Source organism: Manacus vitellinus, unplaced genomic scaffold (genome assembly GCF_001715985.3).
Source record: "Manacus vitellinus isolate BGI_N305 unplaced genomic scaffold, ASM171598v3 scaffold_19_pilon, whole genome shotgun sequence".
Classification (NCBI taxonomy): Eukaryota; Metazoa; Chordata; class Aves; order Passeriformes; family Pipridae; genus Manacus; species Manacus vitellinus.
In genome coordinates this window covers 7,839,462-7,861,247 of record NW_021939395.1, presented here as the reverse complement: position 1 = coordinate 7,861,247, position 21,786 = coordinate 7,839,462, and the positions used below count along the sequence as shown (strand labels likewise).

At 37.5% G+C, this 21,786-nt stretch overlaps 1 protein-coding gene across 1 annotated transcript in view; it reads right to left on the bottom strand.

The window, feature by feature from the left end:
* Positions 1-21,786, bottom strand: part of TENM1 (teneurin transmembrane protein 1) — a 230,263-nt gene that overhangs the window by 142,494 nt on the left and 65,983 nt on the right. Inside the window, exon 3 of the mRNA XM_029959106.1 lies at positions 9,742-9,982. Coding sequence (XP_029814966.1) covers positions 9,742-9,982 — 241 coding nt within the window. The remainder of the gene's footprint in view (positions 1-9,741; positions 9,983-21,786) is intronic.

The window sequence follows — 21,786 nt, the reverse complement described above, 5'->3', positions numbered from 1 at the left end:
CAGTGCTCTGAACATTGTAATGTTACCCGTGACTCATTAAATTCAAAAATTCTAAACTCAAATATAGCAAAATAATACATTCAAATGAAGTAATAGAACTGCCTACAGGACTTTATAAACCTGCTTCCTTCCTACCAGGCCATGAGATCACAGCTGGTTATTTTGGATTCAATGCTTCATTGTCACACATGGAGGCTTTTGCAAGTATGGGAAGCTTTACTTCTCAGTCAGCAGTTAAGATACAGTCACTCAGACTTCTGGTAGGAGAGACTGTCAAGGCAAAATTCCCATTGATATTCAAAGAAACAGAAACAGAATCACCATATAATGTTATAAGATATAAGCATATACATATAAGAAGTATGTATGCATATATACATGTACATATATATACACACAAATATTATGAATATAAAAAATCAACTGTTCTTTACTTGCTTTATGTGTTCAAGACATAATGACAAAAACTACTTATTTGATAATTTCTCATTTAAATTTTTTGGAAACTGCAGCAAAAAGGTCTGATATTTGCAGTACAGATCGTCCTTTATAGTGCATAGCTCAAAGGTATCAGAGGTAAAGGGAAGGAAATGCTCAACTGAAAGTTGTTATTATTAAGGCCCTAACAGCCTCCAATCAATAGCCAGGAATAATTTCATTCTCTTGCACAGGGATTTATAAAAGGGGCTTGATGGTAAAAGGCCAGTGTGCAGAGGGACGCCTTTATTATCAGAAGAGAGTACAGAAGCTGGATCCAGCTCAGTCCATTTTGGACAGATGACTCCATTCACACAGAGTAGAATTTAAATCGCTCTAATTTGTAATAAAACTGAGATTCTGAAGCAATGGTACACTGAAACTGAGCTATCAGTGAAATAATGTTGAGAACACGTTAAAAAACCCAATTGTTTATGCCTTCCATTTTTCTGAGAGTATATTGAGTACCCAAAGACATTTCTATAGAATTTGAAAAACACTGGTGGCACAAAGACAAATTTCCAAAGCTAGACTGTGACTATGTTCTCATAAACTCAGACGACTCCTCATCTGTCTGAGCACACCACTGTTCCCAAAGGATGTCAGGACATGCTAAACTGTTGCTATCAATTCTATAAAATCAGACACTCTCCAAAGAGCAAAATAATAAAACCTGCAGTTCAAAAGTTTAGATGTGACTGCAGCCTGGTGTGTGCTTTAATATTTGATCGAGGAGAAAAGCTGAGGCTTTTTTTTTTTTTTGTAAACTGGGAACACAAGAAAAATCAGAGAATTTATAAGGATAATTTATAACACCACTCCTTCCAACCAGAGAAATTCTAAATGTTCATGAAAACATCAAAAACATCCATAAGAAAGATGATAATATTCTCTTAAAAAGAGAAATATAGGACCTAATCTGTAAGGCATTTATTTGTGAAATAAAAGTCACTTAATATTAACACTGATAATTCCAATAGATAAATAAATATTAAAGGCTCAGTAATAACTTCATTTATAGAAGAGGCAGTTGGAAAACACTTCCTCTTGGAGATAATCACCCCTGTTTGCCTGCCTATCCATCTGTTCATTGCTACAAATGTAAAGATTTTGAACTTTGCATCCTCTCAACTGAAGTTAAACGGAAGAAAAAGATCCCACCAGACTCAAAAAAATTGTAGTGGGATAGGATCAAAGCCCTCAACACCATCATCCCCCACTCCCTGAATGCAATAAAACCAGCAAAAGGCCCAGTGAGCTCCCTTTGCCAAACTCAGCTGTTTGCCCTCTCCAAGCCCCTCTCGCTGCCCACCCCGTGTCCAGCACAGCACACGGGGAGTGAAGCACAACACACAGAGGCTCATCAGCAGCCAGGTCTCGACCTGCCCTGACGTGCTCAGTAAAGAGAAAAGCACTGAGGGAAGGGAGTTATTGGGGAGTTCAGGTGACACAAGGCATGAAATTAGACCTCTCAGTTCTGCTGGATAGAGAACCAATTGCATTCTGGAAAGAAGCAGCTTCACGGGGCTCATCTGAGCACTCGTTTAACCTCGAGAGGGACGGCAGATAACTCCAAGAGTGCAGTTCATACAAATGATGAATTCTCAGCTAAGAGGAGGTTAGAGAAGAGTTCTCTGAGTCTAACACTCCTCTCTATCAGGATATTTCGTTATGTACTTTTGGCTTCTTACCTGGAATAGTAATTTAAGTCTTATAAAAGCTACTTGTGAAGCAACATCCCAACTGAATTCACGTGGCGGCAACGTAATATCATTACAGAAACCAGATTAACCCCACACAGAATTCCGTAATTAAATTCTGAGAAAATATGTTTCTATCCCAGTACTGCAGAAATGTCCCTCAACTTTGTCAAGGGCTTGGTATCACTTCTCTAAGTTCTATGCACTTACTCAGTGCCAGGTATCTGTACACCTAGAAGTCCACCTTCATCTGTTCCCATGACACGCTTTCTTTCCATTTCTATTAAAAATTACAGGTTTGTAAGAGAAAAAATGAAGAACAAAAGCAGATTTGAAAGGGAACCACCTGGTGAGTTAGAAACACAAATCTTGGTATACCTTGGCCAAAAAATTACTCTGCATTTCTCCTGGATAAACCAAGTAGGAAGACATTTGTACCTGTGTGCGTTTCACATTTAAGAAATAGTTACTTAAAGCATTACTAACTGCTGCAAAGCTTTGTGAGAGGAAAACTAAGAAGACTTCAGTTCAATCACTGAAAATTCTCAATTTCTTTTGAGCTAAATTTTATAATTGCATGTAATGCATATAACTGTATATCTATACCAATGTTTAATTGAAATAATTCCTTTAGATGTCAACAGAAAGGCAAAGGGAATTTTCAAGAGGCACAGTAGCTGAAATGTAAGAAGGATTCTGATTTTTGGTATAACCAGAAACTATATGAAGACAGTAATCAAAAGGGGTTTGGAACTGATACATTTGCCCATCTACATTTGGCAAACATCAACAAGCAGCCCATTGGTACTTATTTTAAGTTATTTCATATTTCCTGGGACAGGGGTAAGAAGTAGAAATTTGCTCTTTCATATGAGGGGAAAAAAACCCTTAGATATTACCTAAACTTAGATAATAATCAGAATAGGGACCTGTCTTTATAAATCTGGCATATGTCATGCAGTAAACTATATAGGATAAAAACAAGACAGATATTCTGAAGTAATATACAGTACAAGACACCTACTTGGCAACGAAGATACACACACTATACCCTCATCTTGAAACCAACCCAGGGAAGCTGTATCTGAATATAAGACTTGAGATATCATTATAGATAGAATCTGACCTATAATTTTATCTGCTTTGTTTCACCTTTTGGTGTACAAGAACTGCAGGAACAAGAATTCTCATGGGTAAAAGAAGAGGGAAATGGCCATGAAAACTATTTATTTAATTTATTTTATAATTCTATTTTTATGTGCATAATTGAAATAAATTTGAAACCCCCTGGAGATTTGTCTTTGGGAATAGAACTGCTTTGTTAAAATTTCCTCTTTGAGCTTGAATTGCTTTTTGAATCATTCATATAAAATTGCTTACCTTTATTCACTCATATTTTCTTTATATAGCATTTGAAAACTCAGCCCTGTGACCCTGGATGTGAAAGGATGTAAAAGGAATCTGTATCCTTTACTTTTCACTTTAGTACAGAACAAGAAATGATGCAATGCTGACTCACTTGTCTGTTGTTGCTGTAAGGCAAACTAAGCCTGTTAACCAGGTGGCTAAACCTTCAAGTCCCTGGCAGAAATCTGGGACAATAATTATACAGATATAGGACAGTGTCAAAATCAATCAGGAGCAGTTTCTAAAATGGACCAGTTGTCCAAAACACAACTACTTTTTGGTTTTATTGGCTAATTTAAAAAAAACCATACAACTAAACATTACCACAAAGAGGACATAAATTATTCTTGTATTTTTGGTTATGTGTGTTTCATAGAAAGCTAGCAGGCAGCTTGCTCATTGGTGGCTGTAAAATAGCAACATAGCTTTACTTTTAGTTATAACTTTATAAACCATATCATTATTCAAAATAATGAGCAAAGAGTATCTGCAATATGATTGTTCAAGTTACTACAGTTAGCCTGCATAAAGAAGCCTTACACAAATTCCAGGGAAGCCCACACCAGAGCTTCTCACAAAGAAAAAACACAATAGAGTATATGAACAATTTAAATCACCTTATTGTCCTTAGTGACTGGATCTCAAATTATTCAAAAGCAGGACTCTCGAGTACCATTGCTGCTGACATGAAAGCTGTACTTCATTGCAGCTGACAAATATTTGTATTTTTATTTTCATTAAAGACACCTTCATTCTCACATTATTAAATTTAAGGTCATATTTACGGCTTTTATTTTAAGTTCATGGTCATATTTACAGTTTTCAATTTATCTTTTACAATTCAGAAGGCTGAAATATTTTTAGATATTTTCTGCTGTGCAGTGAAAACACACGGGACTCAGACTGAATTTAAAACCCTTTGCCATGTGTCTGTTTTTAATATGGTCAGCCTCTATATTGGTCAGATTTATTGTTTAATTAGGTAGAAAATGAGAAAATACAAGTGAAATGTTACAACAGCAAATACTGCCCGACATGATTTGAAGAAAAGATCATAAAGGAAGCCCTCCCCTGCATTTATTCTTGGAAGAGCCCCAAATCTGGTCATTTAACTCAGGAGTAGGTTCCACTGGCAAACAAGTTCCTAATGAATTGCAATGTTCAAATAGAAATTGTCTCCCTGCTTGGTGGCTTATGATCATGAACACCTGTGTGCCTTGGGAGCTGTTAAAGCCATTCTGTTTGCTATGGAAACATTGAACAGGGAAAAAAAGGTAGGCACAAAAGTGCTTTCTGTGTCTCTGCACTGGAGGAACGATTCACAGGACCCACAAGATGCTCAAATGCAGAGACCAAGGAGAAAGAACAAACCTTGCAAAGAGTTCACAGCAAACCATGTTGGTGTGTGTCTAGATATGCATTTTTATTTAATTATTTTTGCTTCTAGAACTACTCCAGCTTACACAGAAAGGGACTGTGTGATTTGAAAGGCTATCAAATGTACTTTTTGAAGAGCACAAATAAGTATATGCTTGATTTAAAAAGAACAAAGGAAAACCCTAGTACAGAATAAATCTCTTGCTTGTTGTCAAGATCCCCCCACATATATGAGAGAATTATAATCAAGATACTTTTAGAAAAAAAAATCCAGCTACTCATAGCTATGTACCTTAAATAACTGTATAATGGAGAAAGGAATGACTCCATCTATGTGATGATCTGAATATACTTCTTGCACCCCAAAACTCTCCAAGTTCTCAAGTCTTTAGAGACATAATCAAAGTTTAGGGCTCTGAAATATTGCTGAATAGTAACTGAAAATCATAACTGCCTTGAACCCCAAATACTTCTCTTATTATTCTAGTACTTCAAAGTTTTATATAAATTAATGATAATTGAATCCCAGGGTTATGGTCTGGTACCTCACTGTCCCTTTAGAGGAGCTATTACCATGGTGATAAGATTGCTTAAATTAAGCTGTCTTTTTCCACAGGACTTGGCTCATTGCCAGTGCAGTGAAGGGAGATTTCAGTCCATTCAGCACAGCATTAACCTTACTGCCAACACTGCTAAATGGGTTAGAGGAACTAGGAAGAAATTTGATTTAAAAAATGAAGGAACAAGCAAATATGTTAAATACTGAAGCACAAAACAGGACTAGTTTCAAATCCCACTTTGAAACAAAATCAAAATTAGCTAAGTTTCGAGATTTAGACAGAAAACTTAAAAATTCCAATGTTTTGGTGACCTAAATGCAAAGCTTTACTCAAAGTAAGTGTGTCCAATGGTTTATCAGAGTATAGGGAGGATGAGAGAAAATGCCAGGTAAGAATCCCTACTTAACATCTAGTTTTTACTTCTTATTTGGGAATTTGACTGAAGTGGGAAAATAAATAGCAAACAGCAGAAAAAAACCCCACAAAACTGAACAAAAAAGCAAGATATGGAAACAAATAACTGAGTGAACTAGCAGGGCATGGAGCAAATGAAAAACACCACTTTGAATTGTCAGGGTTTAATACCTACTCCATAAAAAGTAGTAAGCTATGTACAGATGAGGTTGTCAGAGATAATGACAATGTATTACACTGTAAATCATAAGATTTGAAACATTAGAGCAAAGTATCTGTGAAACCTGAAAAAACAATTATTTTAGTGGAATGGAAGGGAATAGGCAATAGGTTGCAAGTACTTTATTCTAGCGCAGAAGAAAAAAATCAATTTATGTAAGAGCCCAATAACATTACCCTAAAAAAGAGAATCAATGTTTCCGAGTTTTTATGCGTTGTGAGAGATCCTTGCAGTCTTTTTCTGGCAATACTTACAAATTATTTCTCAGTGTGACAATGAAATTACTTCATGTTCCTAAGTAATTTTAATAATGAATATGTTATTCTTCCCAAACAGGCTGTGCATGCACACAGGCAGAGCCTGCATTTGCATTACGGTGCTGAAGGTGCAGCACAGTCAGCCACCAGCTTGAGCTGTTACACCTCCTATAGCTACAGCTCTTCTCCAATTTCTTGATCAACAGCTGTTCAATGACACATCCTCTGAAGTTTTAAAGGTGTTCTTAATTCTTATTTTTGTTCGAGTTGCTTTTAATCAGAATAATTGCCAGAGTTAAACAGCTGGCCTTGGCAATGACACACAGATAAACTCTAACCTTGGCTTTGACAAAAGCTTCTGTGAACTTGAACAAGTCATTTCATCTTTCCAACTCAGTCTTGTTATTAAAGAGTTGGGTTAATAGACTAAGTTCTGACAAAACTGTTTGGCAGATTAGTGCATATAACACCTCTAGATAAAGCACAAAACAGAATTTCTGTTTTGCCCTTTTCTGTAAAAATATAACCAAGTTTTACCCTCCAAAAAAACTTTCAGAACACATACCTCAGCATACATCTTTACTACAGCCTTTTGTGTTCTAATCTAGGCTTTCAAAGTCTGATTAGGTAAGAATACATGTTTAATCAGAAAACTGCAAACTTTTTCAGAACTATAGAATTTTCTTTGACATAAATATGACACATTACCATTATGAGCAGACTCATAAACTTGCTAAATTTCTGACTGTCCAGAGTGAATAGGTTTTACAGTCACATGATTAGTTCTAGGAAATATTCTCCTGTCTGAAAATTCTGTAATATTCCACAGCAGTAGAGAAAACATCAAGCACATGTGCTGATTATGGATTAACAGGAGATACAGCTGGAAAAAAAGCTGAACATGTGCATTCTGATTTTTGCCTAGTTGTTGCAGTAGGGAATACATTACTGTCTAAGTCTTCTTTTTGATGCAAATGTTCCAAACTGAAAAAAAATAACCTGCTTAGACACATTAGGTATGTAGATATTAGGTAGATTTGGTACTATTAAAGATTTAGCACAGAAACATGGCTGCCATTAACATGTTTCCCCTTATTTTGTAGGATTATTTTTAATGGGTAGCTAAATATTAACGAAGAAGGAAATCAAGAGAATCCAGATATTATGCCAAAGTATCTGTTCAATTCTAGCTGAATCATTCACTGTAAAAGGAAGGAAAAACAAGCTGCAAGCCCTTCTTTTCTCTAAGGCTGTGTGTGTACTATAGACTTCTGGGAAGTGGTGATCACAAATGTTTTTTATTACAACATTCCCCTGCTGTAGCACTTGTCTGCACATAAACTGCAGATACATTTTGGCAAACAGACTCACAGATTTCCTTTTGGATTATATAGCCTTTCAGCCAGCTTCTTAGGAGGCTGCAGGGAGCAACCAGAGGGGGCATGAAATCAGCTGAAACAACCACTGAAGGGCCGGAAAGCGGAAAATTCCCAGACTTAGTGAATGAATAATGTGCAGCCCAAAGGATGTTTTCCATTCTGAATTCCTAATCCAACTCACAGCCCTTTATATAATTATAGATCTACCTATATATCTCCGTATTTGTGTTTGAGAAGCTTTGAATTTGCAAAAAAATAATAAGAAACCAGAATAATTAAACTGAACTCAAAAGAGAAATGTATTGTGAAATATTTTCCCCCAGTGAGGTCTGATGAGAATCCAGTGAACAGGGATGCAGGGAGGCTGAACAAGATCTACCTGGCTGTTAATTGAAGAGAACCAAAAGGTACTTCAAGGGTACAGAACACCGAGGGATCAGCCTTCTTGCAGCAGAAGGTATAGACAGATATATGAGATTGTTACATGAGAAACGACAGAGATTCATCTTTATAAAGACTGTGTAAGCAGACTCTTTTAGCTCTAGAAGGAGTAGCTGAACTAAAATGTTGTTTATGTTCTCTTTTGGAGAAAAGTTTCCATCCTCCTTGATTCTTTTTGAGATTTGTCCTTAAGATAAATAAGGAAAGTATTATTTCAGAATGAATTGGCGTATTCTTCAATCCCAATTTAATAGCAGAACTAAAACTTAACACTTCTGATGAGGAGCAGTTAAGTGTTTAAAGATGGATATTAAAATTAAGTTTTGTAATAAAATAAAAACAACCATTTTAAAAGAGAACCAAATTTATGTTTCAGTGATTAATTCTGATAACTGGACCTTGGACATATGTGTTTAAAAAGAAAACATTTCCATGTGTAATACCTTTTATTTTCTGGATCAAATTAGGTGGATGTTAGACATTCTCCTGCTTCAGCAAACAAAACTTTCACAGAGAGTCATGCACTTTACATGCCAAAATCTAAAGGAAATCCTAGTTAAAACCTCCTGGTGTTTTGCTCACAATGAAGAGGACTGAAGAAAATCAAAGTCTTGTTTTAAAAATCAAGTCAGCAAACACACTGTAGTTGAAAGCCATCAAATTAGTTAATACTTATCAGGAAGAAAGAAACAAACAAAAAAGCTTATTATAGCAAAAAAGTCAGAGGAGACTGTGCAGAACTTTGAGTACTGAAATACAGGTTGTCTGAATATAGAATGTGTTTGTGATCAAATATATTTCAGAGTAGATTATTCATGTAAATTGTGAATGATCCTAAAGTTGAACCTCCCTTTCCCAGCTCCCAAGGGTAAGGCTTGCCATGCTCAATACCTGCCTTGGGCCTGTATCATTGCTCCATTACCAAATGATTATCAAATTACATTCTTTGTGTATAGATTCAATAAAGTATTTAAATATGCATTGAGGAAAATATTATTTTAGTATTATTTCCTACCTAATCTGCAGGAAACCTACAGCCTGACGAAATCAGCTCCAGAGGTCCCTTCCCACCCCAACCCCAATCCTAACCATTGTGTGACTCTGTGCGACTCCAGAAGTGCCAGAGTGCACTGATTAAACCAAACCTCTATTTGCTGATTACAAAATGGTCCTGGGAGAATGTGGCAGAGCAAGACAAATGCACAAGCACAAATCCTGACTGCAAACAACCACAAAATACTCATGTAATCCACACATCTTAAAGAAATCAACATCTCCCAAAACTTTGCAAAACGTGCATTTATGAGTATTAACGATCCATACGAACCAAGCAAATAAGGCCTCACATGGTTGCTCAAATCAAAACACACCAGCATGTCCTGAATGACAAGCTTGTAATTGCCCATCACCATCTCATGGCACTGCCAGGCCACCTTCCCATTTTATTTTTTTTTCTTTTCTCCCTCCCCAGCGCTTGAGATATTTTGTGCACCAAAGGTTGGTCTGTACCTGGTTTCCAGCGGGATGTTGCTGTTCAGGACCCAGCTGTTATGGAGATGCACTGAGTCCTGGGTACTGGTGGGGGGAGTTGGGGCAGCAGGACTGGGCTGGCTGCGGGTGGTCATAGATCTTCTCTGGAGAGAGTCGGCCGTGGGAGGCGGTTTCCTGGCGCAGGTGCAGGCGTGAGGTGGTGGAGGCGGTGGTGGGAGGGGTCTGAAGGTAAACTGGTTATGTGGGCTACCTGGCATATCTGAAACAACATGGGAAAAGCACAGAAACCCCACAGAGGGTTATTATTTAAGAAGAAAGATGAAGACAGTGTTTGAATGTCGTTTTTGCAGTTAGTGGTTCATTTGTGTTCATCTTAATTACAAAAAAAAATAAATGAATAAAAAGAGACTAAAGTCTTAAACTGAAGGAGGACAGATTTAGATGAGATATTAGGAAGAAATTCTTTATGGTGAGGATGCTAATGCACTGGCATAGGTTGCCCAGGGAAGATGTGGATTCTCCATTTATGGAAGTGTTCAAGGCCAGGTTGGATCGGGTCTGAGCAACCTGCTCTAGTGGAAGGTGTCCCTGCCCATGGCAGAGGGGTTCGATCCAGATGATCTTGAAGGTACTTTCCAACCCAAACCATTCCATGATACCACGATATAATAATTATTGGAAATAAAGCATTGTGCTTTATCATGTTGTTAACCCTATTTCCTCTAAAATAAGTTGCAACATGTGAAATAATTTAAATATAACGATCTACTGAAACAGAGACTACCAGATACAGACGCACATCCTACAGTGCTGTAGTTCTACAACAACAAACAACCCAAAAGAAACCAAAAAATAAAAAGAAAAGAAAAAGAAGAAGGTGTAACATTCACTTAATTTGTCATAGGATTTTGGGGGGAGTAAGGTGAAGAACAAATAAATCAAGCTGACATTGAATTGCAGCACAGATACAAGCTGATTTCATGAAGTATAGTTCTCATCTAAGAACATCTGTGAAAACAGTATAAAAATTAGTTTTGCACCCTAACAAACATCTTTCATAAAACAAGGTTAACACATTTCTGCGAGTCTGTTATTACATTTCTTAAATGGGAGCTGAGAAAAGGTCTCTGAAACACTGATGATCCAGACAGCCAGAGAAAAGGTTCTAAGGCAGATGAGCTGGCAAGGAGCTCACAACCACTGGGCCAGACTGAGGAGACAAAGACAAATGTGGCAGGTACCCAAGGCCCTGTTACCTGTGCTGTCCTCATCCTCCAGGACCCCAGAGGGAGGTTGGAGCTGCACTGTCCTGCCCTGTGCTAGTGCTGCCACTCAGCTCTAAGGTGTCTTGAATCCTCATGCAAAGGACAATGCAGACACAAAGACAGCATAATTGTACGTTCAAGGGACAATAAAAGTTTGTTTTCTCTACTTCCCACAAGAGCCTCCAAAGCCTCTCATTACAGCAAGATACACAGCTATGGAGAAGTGAGGCAAGAAATTCCCTTGTAAAGGAACAATAAGGAATACTTTGCAAAGAAGATGCTTATAAAAATTGCTGCTAGATTGAGTGAACTGTGAAGTTATTAACCTGAAACTTCTCCAGCTACTTCACCTCAGTGTCCAAGGCAGCTTTATCCCATTTCTGTACTCACCCTCACTCTCCCTTTTACCTCAGCAGATGTCCAGTTACATTTGCACAAATCCAGCTGGAGTGAAGCTCTGATGAACCTGCAAAAATTCCCTGCAAGGAACTGTTGTTGCCATCCATTTACAACACATGCTTTCTTTAAATTATGACATGATGTGTCTTCAAGGTGAAAGATGAAAGTGTGTTCCCTCCTTTCTTGGAACGGCTTCCGGAGAAAAAGCACTTTTTTCTCTGTGACAGTCACAATTTACCCCAACTGGAGAAACAAGGTTGTTCAGTGTTCCACATAAGCTTTCCTATGCTGTGGTAAGCAAAGCTGTCACGGATTTGGCCCGGGCTTAATCCTTTTAATTTCATTGATCTTTTATCAAGGTAGCATTCTTACAGTTGCACTAAGGTTTATGCTGTAATATTAGTTTGCATACACCAGAAAAGCATTTCTAAGCATATTAGAAAATTGGAGACCTCGGTAAATTAAATCACTGGAGTCAACAGTCCAGGGCTCCAAAATAATCTGCGAAGGCACTTTCATATAATAATTAATCTCAGTAAATCCTGTATCCTGCTATTTAAGAACTGAAAGCTCCCCAAATCTTGGACATAATATTTGATGTCCAGCATCCTCACGTATTTGATCAACGGCATTCCCTTACTTAAAGTATCAATCTTAAATCCACTCTACAGAAAATCCGCAGGTTTATTATACAACCTATAATTTGCATGACAAGACATTTTAATGACTGAGCCACTGTCCTGCTAGAAAAATGCTGATCTTTGCCAGGACACACAGTTGGACTCTACAAGGTACATCAAAAGCTGTGCAGCAAATGCTGAACAGCCAAGGTAACTGCTTCTCCAGGTAAATGGGAAGAAAACCTGTATAATTCATATGGCAACACATCTTTTAGTTCCTTTCTTCCTCCTTTATGTGTCCTGTCCCTATCCTGCCAATAGCACACAATTATCTGACAAAGAGTTTAGTTTTTTCTATGCAACAGACTGGTTCTGCTTTGTGAACCATAAAGTCTTTCTGGTTGGTAGGGTACCTTATACCTCCCAGCGTAATTTATCACAATACATCAACACATCAGATTTCCTGGGGGATTCCTTTTTAATTATCACACTTGTCACCCTTTTGTCCAGCTACTGGCATCACAAAAAACCTCACATCAGATCCTGAGTATTTTGGTGATTTAAAAAGTCTTCTGCATCAGACCCTCATTTCAGTGAAGCACTGCAAACTCATTATGCTGAGAGTCAGCCTGAGTTTCCAATTAGTTGTTACAGACTTTCTACTTTGGCGAAGTTGTTTTTATTTTGTTTGAAACTAAGTCTATATCTCATTAACTTTATATCACAAAAAATGTTGCTTGGGAGATAAAGCAGCATTAAATCTAAATATTCACACACTTCTTCAAGACTCTAAATAAACAGCAGAGTCTGTAAAATAACTTACTGCAAAATCATTTAAACTCTTAAAAAGGCATAATATGCCAAATAATTTGTATATGGTATTCCACAGTTATGGAGCACAGACCTCAGCAGCTCCTCTTCAGCTGCTTTTTGTTTCAGGAGATGCAGTAATTCAGATCCTGCTTTTTTAGTAGGCCTCTGTTTTTCAGAAAGTGGGAAGTTAACTCAGACAATCCCCTGACACTGCCATGCTGTTTGAGCTCTGCCATTCTGTTCAAAAGGTATTGGATGCACAGACTGATGGATAAGAGCAGCATTAACATAAACTCATCTTCCTTAAGAGTCAGGCTAAAATGCTATTGCAATCATAAACATGTAGCCAAATTGCTTTACAGACTGACAAAAATGAAATAAACAGCTTAATCAACTAGTTAGCACATGATTAAAAATTAGTTTTGAAAATTAGCCAAGCCTTGGCAGAACTACTTTCCTAACAGTTTTGAAATATACTTTACTATAGTTTTTGGATCCATATAAAGGAAGGGGTAATTGAACTGTTTTATCATTTACTGACAAGACTACAATAGCCTGTATTGTTATTAAGTGAAGTATATCAGAGAGAATATACTAAAACTCAATGAACCATAAAAGGTTTGCATCCAACCTGTAGTGCTTTTGAGATATTTTAACTTTTTCAGTTCCTGAATTCATTATTTCCTGGTATGTTTGGATTTTTAAATTTTTCTTTTTTTACTGGATGTGTCTCAGCTGAGTATGAATTAGCTGGCAATCCATTATTTAATGAATGAAATTGCAACATATGTTCAGAGAGTTTATTTAAAGGTTCTATGGGGATACTACTGCTCAGTTAAAAATCAGTCTGTGATTGTTTTTCAAGCAGTCTTTGAATTACAGAATGGTTTGGGTTGGAAGGGACCTTGAAGACCATCTTGTTCCAAACCCCCTACTGTAGGCAGGGACACCTTCCACTACACCAGGTTGCTCCAAGCCCCATCCAAACTGGCCTTGGACACTTCCAGAGGTGAGGCAGCCACAGTTTCTCTGCGCAACCTGCGCCAGGGCCTCACCACCCTCACAGGGAAGAATTTCTTCCTAATATCTAATCTGTCAGTTTAAATCTGTACCCCCTTGACTTATCACTCCATGCCCTTGTCAAAAGTCCCTCCTGAGCTCTCTTATAACCCCTTTAGATAGCGGAAGGTGTCTAAGGCCTCGCTGGAGCCTTCTCTTCTCCAGGCTCAACAACCACAACTCTCAGCTTGTATTCACAGGAGAGATGAAGGAGCGTCATCAGCACGTGGAAAAGAAGTGGAAAAGATTCAGTGCAGGGAAGACAGAGAATCTGAATGCTTAAGACTAGAGCTAATTAGCACAGAATAAACAAACAGAATCACAGAATCAATTAGGTTGGAAAAGACCTCTGAGGTCACTGAGTGCAACACCACCAATGTCAACCAAACCACAGCACCAAGTGCCACGTCCAGTCTTTTCTTAAGCACCTCCAGGGGTGGTGGCTCCACCACCTCCTTTTGAAACAGCTCAACATTTAGCAGGCCCAGCTTTGAGAACTTTGTCATATCACTAGGATATGAAAGTATCTTACCAGTACCTTTAATAGCAACTTATCTTTAGATTATTGCTCTGCTGTATATGAATTTTTTCATCCTTACTTCACAATAAATCTCCCAGAATATGAAATACCAAACATCCTTAAAAAATTCCACAGACCTCATGGTTTTATGCAAAATAAAGTTTATATTGTAATGAAAACTTACAAACTAAATGGACTCAAAGTTTACACATGAGATAAAAGAGATGCAGAGATTTCCAGAGACCAGTACTACTTCCCACCACAGTGTACTGACTTGTGCCCACAGTGCTTTGAGCTTTCCCCTGCAGCAGATTTTCCTTGCTGAGTAGGTTGGGATGGTCCAGAACAGACTGAGGAAGGGAGGGACACCCAGGGATCATCAGGGTCTGGGGCTTTACAAGTGTGCCCTCAAAAAGCCATGTATAGAATTTCATACCACGCTGCCACTCTAAGAGCAGAATGAATCCTGTCTATCATTTTTTAGGCTGTGCTGGAAACAAAGTACTTCATTGCCAAAGAAAGATTAACAGAGGTCTTATGCCATGTACTTTGAATGCTGTCAACAAGCATAAAATACAGCTGGATTTACATTATAATAATGTAATGATGTCAAAGAAGTGATGTATAACACGCAGTCCAATGTGTTCATATGGATTCCATTAAATGTTTCCTTTATGTTCTCACTATCACATATGTTCAATTCCCTTGAATCTCTTACAATTACGCACATACACGATAACAGCTTCTCACTCATAATCTGTGGATCACTTCAACAAAAAGAGATTTGGTTAAATAAGAATTCTAACAATTTCCTACTGCTTACAGAAACTTATTTCTCCTTCAGCATTTCCAAGTTTAGTCATATTTAAAAATGAAACATGATGCAATTCAACTCTTTAAAACACATTCACATTGCATGTGGTATGGTCTTACTGTGTAAGGAAAAAAAATCTATTCTGCACAGAAGCTACATGGACAGTAATGACTGCTTATGATGGCATCACTTCCTTTTCTGTTTTTATATTAAAAGTCAAAACTTGTCCTGTAAGACCCAAGTAACTGTATTTTGTAAACACTCATATTGGACCTCACTCTAGGAAACTTTATAAAACCATAATTACCCAGTTTTGAACACCAGAGTAAAAAGGAATGATGGGAGCATCACCAACAGGTCTCTCTTTAAAACACTGTTGCTTTTATGGAAGTGAAAGTTTTGCTTCTTTAATTTTGCTTAATACAATCTCTTGTCATGGTAAACTCAGCTAAAATTCCCTCTGAAGTCCATATTTATTTAGGTAGACTTAGATGAGCTTGGGATTTTCCCATTATTTTAATTTATGTTTTTGGTCCATTTCTAACACCAAATGCTATATTACTTAACTACTAGAAAATCTTCACAAATCAAATAGTATAAGTGGACATTATTACTTGCATATGATGTCGATATTAAGTATTAATCCCTTAAAACCCTTAGCAACAGTGAGCAGAAGGAATTTGCATTATCAGGACTCCTGTATTTGCCAGTAATTTGCCATTCTTGTTGCATATCAGGATGGTAACGCTACTGGGCTCCATTTCTGGTAAAACTTCAATTAGTGGCATGATAAAAGTGAAAAAAATATTATAGATCTCAGTGTTTTGGAAAATAAATTTGAAGTGTCTCAAAAGGGTCTGTGTAAACAACTATTTCTGGACTCAGCTGTAGAAAGATGAGAATCTTTCAGGCAAAAGAATGGAGGTTAGAACTAATCAGAGGAGGAAAGGCAGATCCCTGGGGAACTGTCACCTTTTCCAACTTTGTGGGTAGGATGCATTTAATAATATTCTAAAAAATTCTGGCATAATAATATTTCAAAAAATTCTGGCATCTGTCGTGTTTCTACTGTATGCTTAACTTGTCAGTTTTACTTTATACAATTCTTGAAATAAGACTGATATACTCTTTCTTTAAAGTATGTGTGGGGGAGTGTTTTTGCTTTTTCTGATGATAGAAATGTTAATATATCCAAACCCAAAGAAGGGCTTGTGGGCCCAAAGTTAACTCTTTTTTTCTGCAGCTGTATTGGTTGGTACAATGAAAGACATTACCTTTCCTGACAAACTTTGCCTCACTTTAGAGGCACTTATATCTGTAGAACATTGCAACTAAAACAGCACTACTCCTCCTTAATTAACTCCATCACTCAGCGTTTTAACTTGGGAGCCTGATTGCTGAAGTAGAATAATTTTGGTCATAAACACTGCACTGTCTCTCTCTGTGCTGTAGTTTGTAACCAGAAACGAGTTTCAGGCTCTAACGCTGTGTACTGAGGATGAGATGCAAGGTTAAATGTTATCATGCAGAAGCACCTGACAATATAAACACACTGATGTGTGTTCACATAAAATAAACAGTGCCAGAGGGGAGCGAAGAGCAAGAGCTCCTGAGGTGCTCTTATTCTACTGAGCTGCCTGAATTATACCTTTGTTCTGTGGTACTTCTTCATATAGCTGTTAAATACTAATGCACTCTATGCGTAATATTTATGTGAAAAACATTCCATTTATGTGAAATGCTCACATTTATGCCAATTAATATGAAAAATTTGCAATGAAACTACCCTGCTCAGTCCCTTCCCTCTCCTTTGCTGCAGATGATACATCTGTCAGATTCTCTCTAATACCCACCCAGTTGAGACAGGACCCTCTGAAATCACTACAGTGCCAACACAAGACAGGTTTCTTGGTGGCTGAATCACACGGGTCAAGGACAAAACGTGAAGGCAGAAGAAAAGCAGCTCCAGTTCTGATGGAGACTGAGGGAACAGCCTAAACAACCAGCTGAGGCTTCCAGTGGTTTGTTTAGTAGATCAAGCAGCTGCTGGTACAATTAACATCACACGACATTCAAAGGACAGAGTGAAGATTGACAGCTCCCAGCCAGCTTAGAGGTGATATTTTCAGAAGAATGTGTAATTTCTGCCATTACTTAAAAGTGGTGGGTTCAGTCAATATCATGAGTTGTAACTTCTATCAGTGGGAACTCACAGGGGACGGTACAATCACTATTCTAAAACTCTGAACAAAGCGGGAGAGATTACAGCTTACAGAGTAAGCCTATCATCTAGGTTTGCAAAAGCCAGGCACTTACAAGTAGCCTGGCAGCAAATTTTGATGACCTTAGAGGTGAACAGATTTTGATTAAAGAGCAGTTTATGATTGGTAAAATAGGTTGCAAGCAGTCATGGTTGTAAAAATTAATGTTTCCGCGGTTATTGATGGTTTTCGGCGGTGATAAATATTCAAGTTTTGGCCCTTGTGTTATTAAATTCATTAGCTGTGAGGGCTTTCTGAAAGGGATCTATGGGTAATGGAATTAGCAACTATAAATCATACTGAAATACACTGTGTATTTAGCCCAGTAGCTCAGTGGAAATATCATGAATATGGACATATTAAACCACTTTGTCACCACCCTGCCTGCCTCTTACCTGCTTCATCTGTGTTTCTGTTATTTTGCAACATTTTCAGGAAAAAAAGACTGCTTGAGGCCGTGCCCTGTTACAGACCCAAAAAACATAAAGCCCTGCAGCATTTGAGATCACTGCACTGCGAGGGTTGAGGTGAAAACTCTTCCCTTTTAGTACTTGTCTTCTCTAGGATGGGGACAGTGACATGAGTCCCACCAGCTGCCTGAAGTACAGAATCCTGTTCAACTTAAAGCTCAGCGACAAGAGAGACCAGTTTGCCTATTCATATTTTTTATAAATATAACTATTCTGTGATTCTACAGAAATATATGATAAGCCCTAAATCACGGTTAAACCTGCCAGTTACATCAGGACCCAAACTCAAGCCCTGATGAGCCCTGAAATTACTGGGGGCAAGATCCCAAGCATATCTTCTATCTATTTTAACTCAGACAAAGCTAGTGCTTTGTTGGCAGCACTGCAAACTTAGAATAAGTTTACTTCATGGTGGAAGTACCTGAACTTTCTCAGTTCAAGGATGAATCATACTCCAGTTTCTCCCACCTGGATATATAAAAGCTTTGCTCAGGACACCTAACTCTCTGCACTCTGGATTATCCTGTCAAAACCAGACATCCAGAAGGTCTCCTGACATTATTTTGCAGAGTATAATTGAAAAGATCCATTTTTATGATCAATACCATTCTACAGATGTAGAAGCTTGAAGCTCTTCTGGATCATTCGGGAATTGTCTCTACTCCCATCTACTTCATTTTTAAGAGAAGTCTTTTAGAAAGATACTAATGAGGGAAGCAATATAGACTATTTTCTATGCTCATAGTATTCTGAAGAACATGTTTTTAGCTTATAGAGAAAAATGAAGATCTCTTTTATTCAATAAAACTGCATTCTATGTGTTTTTATTATGGATTTCCCCTTGACATTAAATAGCTTGATACAAACATATTTACATATATTTCCAGTGACTGTTATATAATTATAGGGAGTATTAAAAAATTCACTTACCTAGGGTTATATAATAACCTGTGGAGGGGAAGAAAAAGCTGTCAAATGCATCCATAATATGTAAACATTTTAACTGGCCCTCTGTATGTATATCTACCTCAAATTCGTCAAAATAATGCTAAAGTAGTAGTGTTTTCTAAATAAATACCAAGATGTATTTTTCTTGGCAGAAGACTGTGCAACTAAACTTTGTTTAGCACTGCAGCCAGTTAAACAGACTGTGATGCCTGTAAGGGTGAGGTATTAAAGCCTTAGGCAGAGCTCAACCTCAGCTGGAGGATACAGAGGAGCACCACACGTGGCCACCACTGAAATAAGCTAAAAAAGTATTTTAAGCCATATCATGGCATTGAGGATTTTAAAGCAGATTTGGGCAGATTCTATAGAATTGTTTACTTCTAGGCTATTTCCCTGCCTTCCTGGGGAAGAGGGGTAGTGGTGGTGCAGTGATGGACCAGAGCAGTGCTGGGGCTGTCTGGGTGGTTTTGCTCTACAGGCGTAGACAAGTAGAAGACAGCTCGCTCAAAGTCAGCTGTTCAGGACAAACACGCCCTGACCTACAAAGTTCAACCAGAATTCACTGGGCTGCATCTGATTATAAATCTGTATCCCCTGTGCCAGCTCTGTACAAATGATTTCTGCTGTATTCTCTGAGATTTAATTTTAAAGCAATTCTCCTTTCTCTGTAGACTGAATGGGGTAGCAGAGTTGTTTGTTGCTACCATTTCCTGCTAGTCATTTTGGATAATGAATGAGCAAAATCCTTACACAGAACCTTGATACCAACAAATAAAATGAATGGTTTTTGGTGAAACCTCTAATGCTTTTATCTGGCTCTTTCTGAATGACTAGGTATACATTCAAACTTGTTATGTGAATTAGGAATATGATCACTAAGTCTTGCTCAGTCAAGAAGAAACTTCCACTTCATTTTAGTGGAGGTTGGTTTTAACCACAGTTGATGAATTGACAAGCAGCAAGCACGTGTGCTTAGTACAGGTCAAGAAATATCACTGACAACATTTAAAAAAAATAAAATAAATCAAGGTACATGCATCCCACGCTATCCTCTCTTCAGAGCAGTCTGACCTACAAACCAATTTGCAATTAAAACATAAATTACTGTAGGACAGATTTTTCTCAGCAACCTTACTAGTTCCCTGTTGGTCAGGGTAGCGAGCTCACAGGAAACCAAACTGTTTCCTTCAGCTTCACTTACATTCTCCTTCACAAACTTCAGCTGACAAATTTCTTAAAAAGAAAAAAACTTCTTTAAGATGAATTACAGTTTCAAAACACATATTGTCCTTTTGAACTTTTGCTTTAGAAACAAATTTGAAATTAAAGAATAATTTCAAATTATCAAACAGAGAATTACTGTTTTAAAAAGGGAAACAGTTTTTTTTTAAAAAAACCCAAAAAGAACGGTAACCTTAGCTGTAGAATAGTTAGCATCAATTTTGTCTTGGTAACCTTTAAAATTACATGGTACTATTTAAGGAGGCTGCATGTAATTGTCAGGTTGCTCACCAAATGATTTTACATGGTATCTAAATGACACTATATTAGATAAAGGATATACCTCAGTGTAGAATTAGCTGAACAACTACTCTTGCCCTTTATCCCTAGAGGTGGTTAACAAGTTCCTGTCCCTCGCAACTTAATGCACAAATAAAACAAATACTTCTACAAAAAGATCTATTCCTGCATTGATGTTTGCTAACATTTTGTTTCTCAATGTTGACACTTCTCCTATAGTCCTGAGCTGGCTGGGAGGAAAGACAATGGTACGAGTGTAACTGATGGTAAACAGCAAATCGATTATTTTTCAAAGAAAAGTCAAACTCCTGTAGGGAAAGACAAAATAACAACACAGAAACAGGTAATGTAATGCCTGAAAACGAACATAACACAAGGCACAAACCCACAGCTTCCAATTCAGTCTCTCTAATGCGTATTTAGGCATTTAGAGACAAACGTGTAGACTTTCTGAAATACCAATAAGCTACTTCTCCACTAAACTGTGGCTATGGTTTGGTTCCACAAAACTATTTAGCAATTTTAACTCCCCTCTGGTGTCTGTTTTTAGGAGCCCTGCACTCTTAACCACGTCTGCAGTTCTGAGCAGAGCATCTATCAAGTGCCAATAGGGCCACTGCTGCAGACACAGATTCAGATGGTTAAACTTCATGCTGGAAAGTTCAACAAGCTTCTCCTGCTAGTCTTGCTCAACTTGGAAGAGGAATCCAGAGTAATTCAAAATTAACAAAGATTACACTATTTTACAGCATTAACAGGCTATAAAAGTTCTTTGTGGCTGTATCCTCAGTTCACCTCACAACACATTTTTTTGTTTCACTCAAAGCTTATCTATACACAGTTATTTAAACTCATTGTAAATAAGACACACATTTTTGAATATTACTAGAAATTACGTCTATAAAATACCGAATAAAACCTTCAAAACAAATGCATAAAGAAGTATCAAGGGAAACATACTTTTTCATATGAATCTAACCAACAAAGTATTTTAATGAGTGCACATCTATTAAGAGAATTCTCAGGATACTGTAATTATTATTCATTTTCTAGAATTGTTTCACCATGAAGCTTTATGCTACTATGGGGACTTTAATGTTTATGTTTTGTGACGGCTGCGTTGACTATTAAAAAGCAATTTGGCTGACATTTTAAGTCTTTTGTTGCCAGTTTTAATTGGATTGTTCACCAAGCATCAACTCCCCCGTTAACTGCAAAAATTACAGGCCGATGTCAGTTTATAGTAATGACTGTTTAATGATTTTATCCTGTCAGTATGCCAGCTTCATACGGATGCATGCATGATTAGTTTCATATCAAGACCTGTAATTAAATAATTGAAACCTCAACAAAAGACAACATCAAACAGGAAG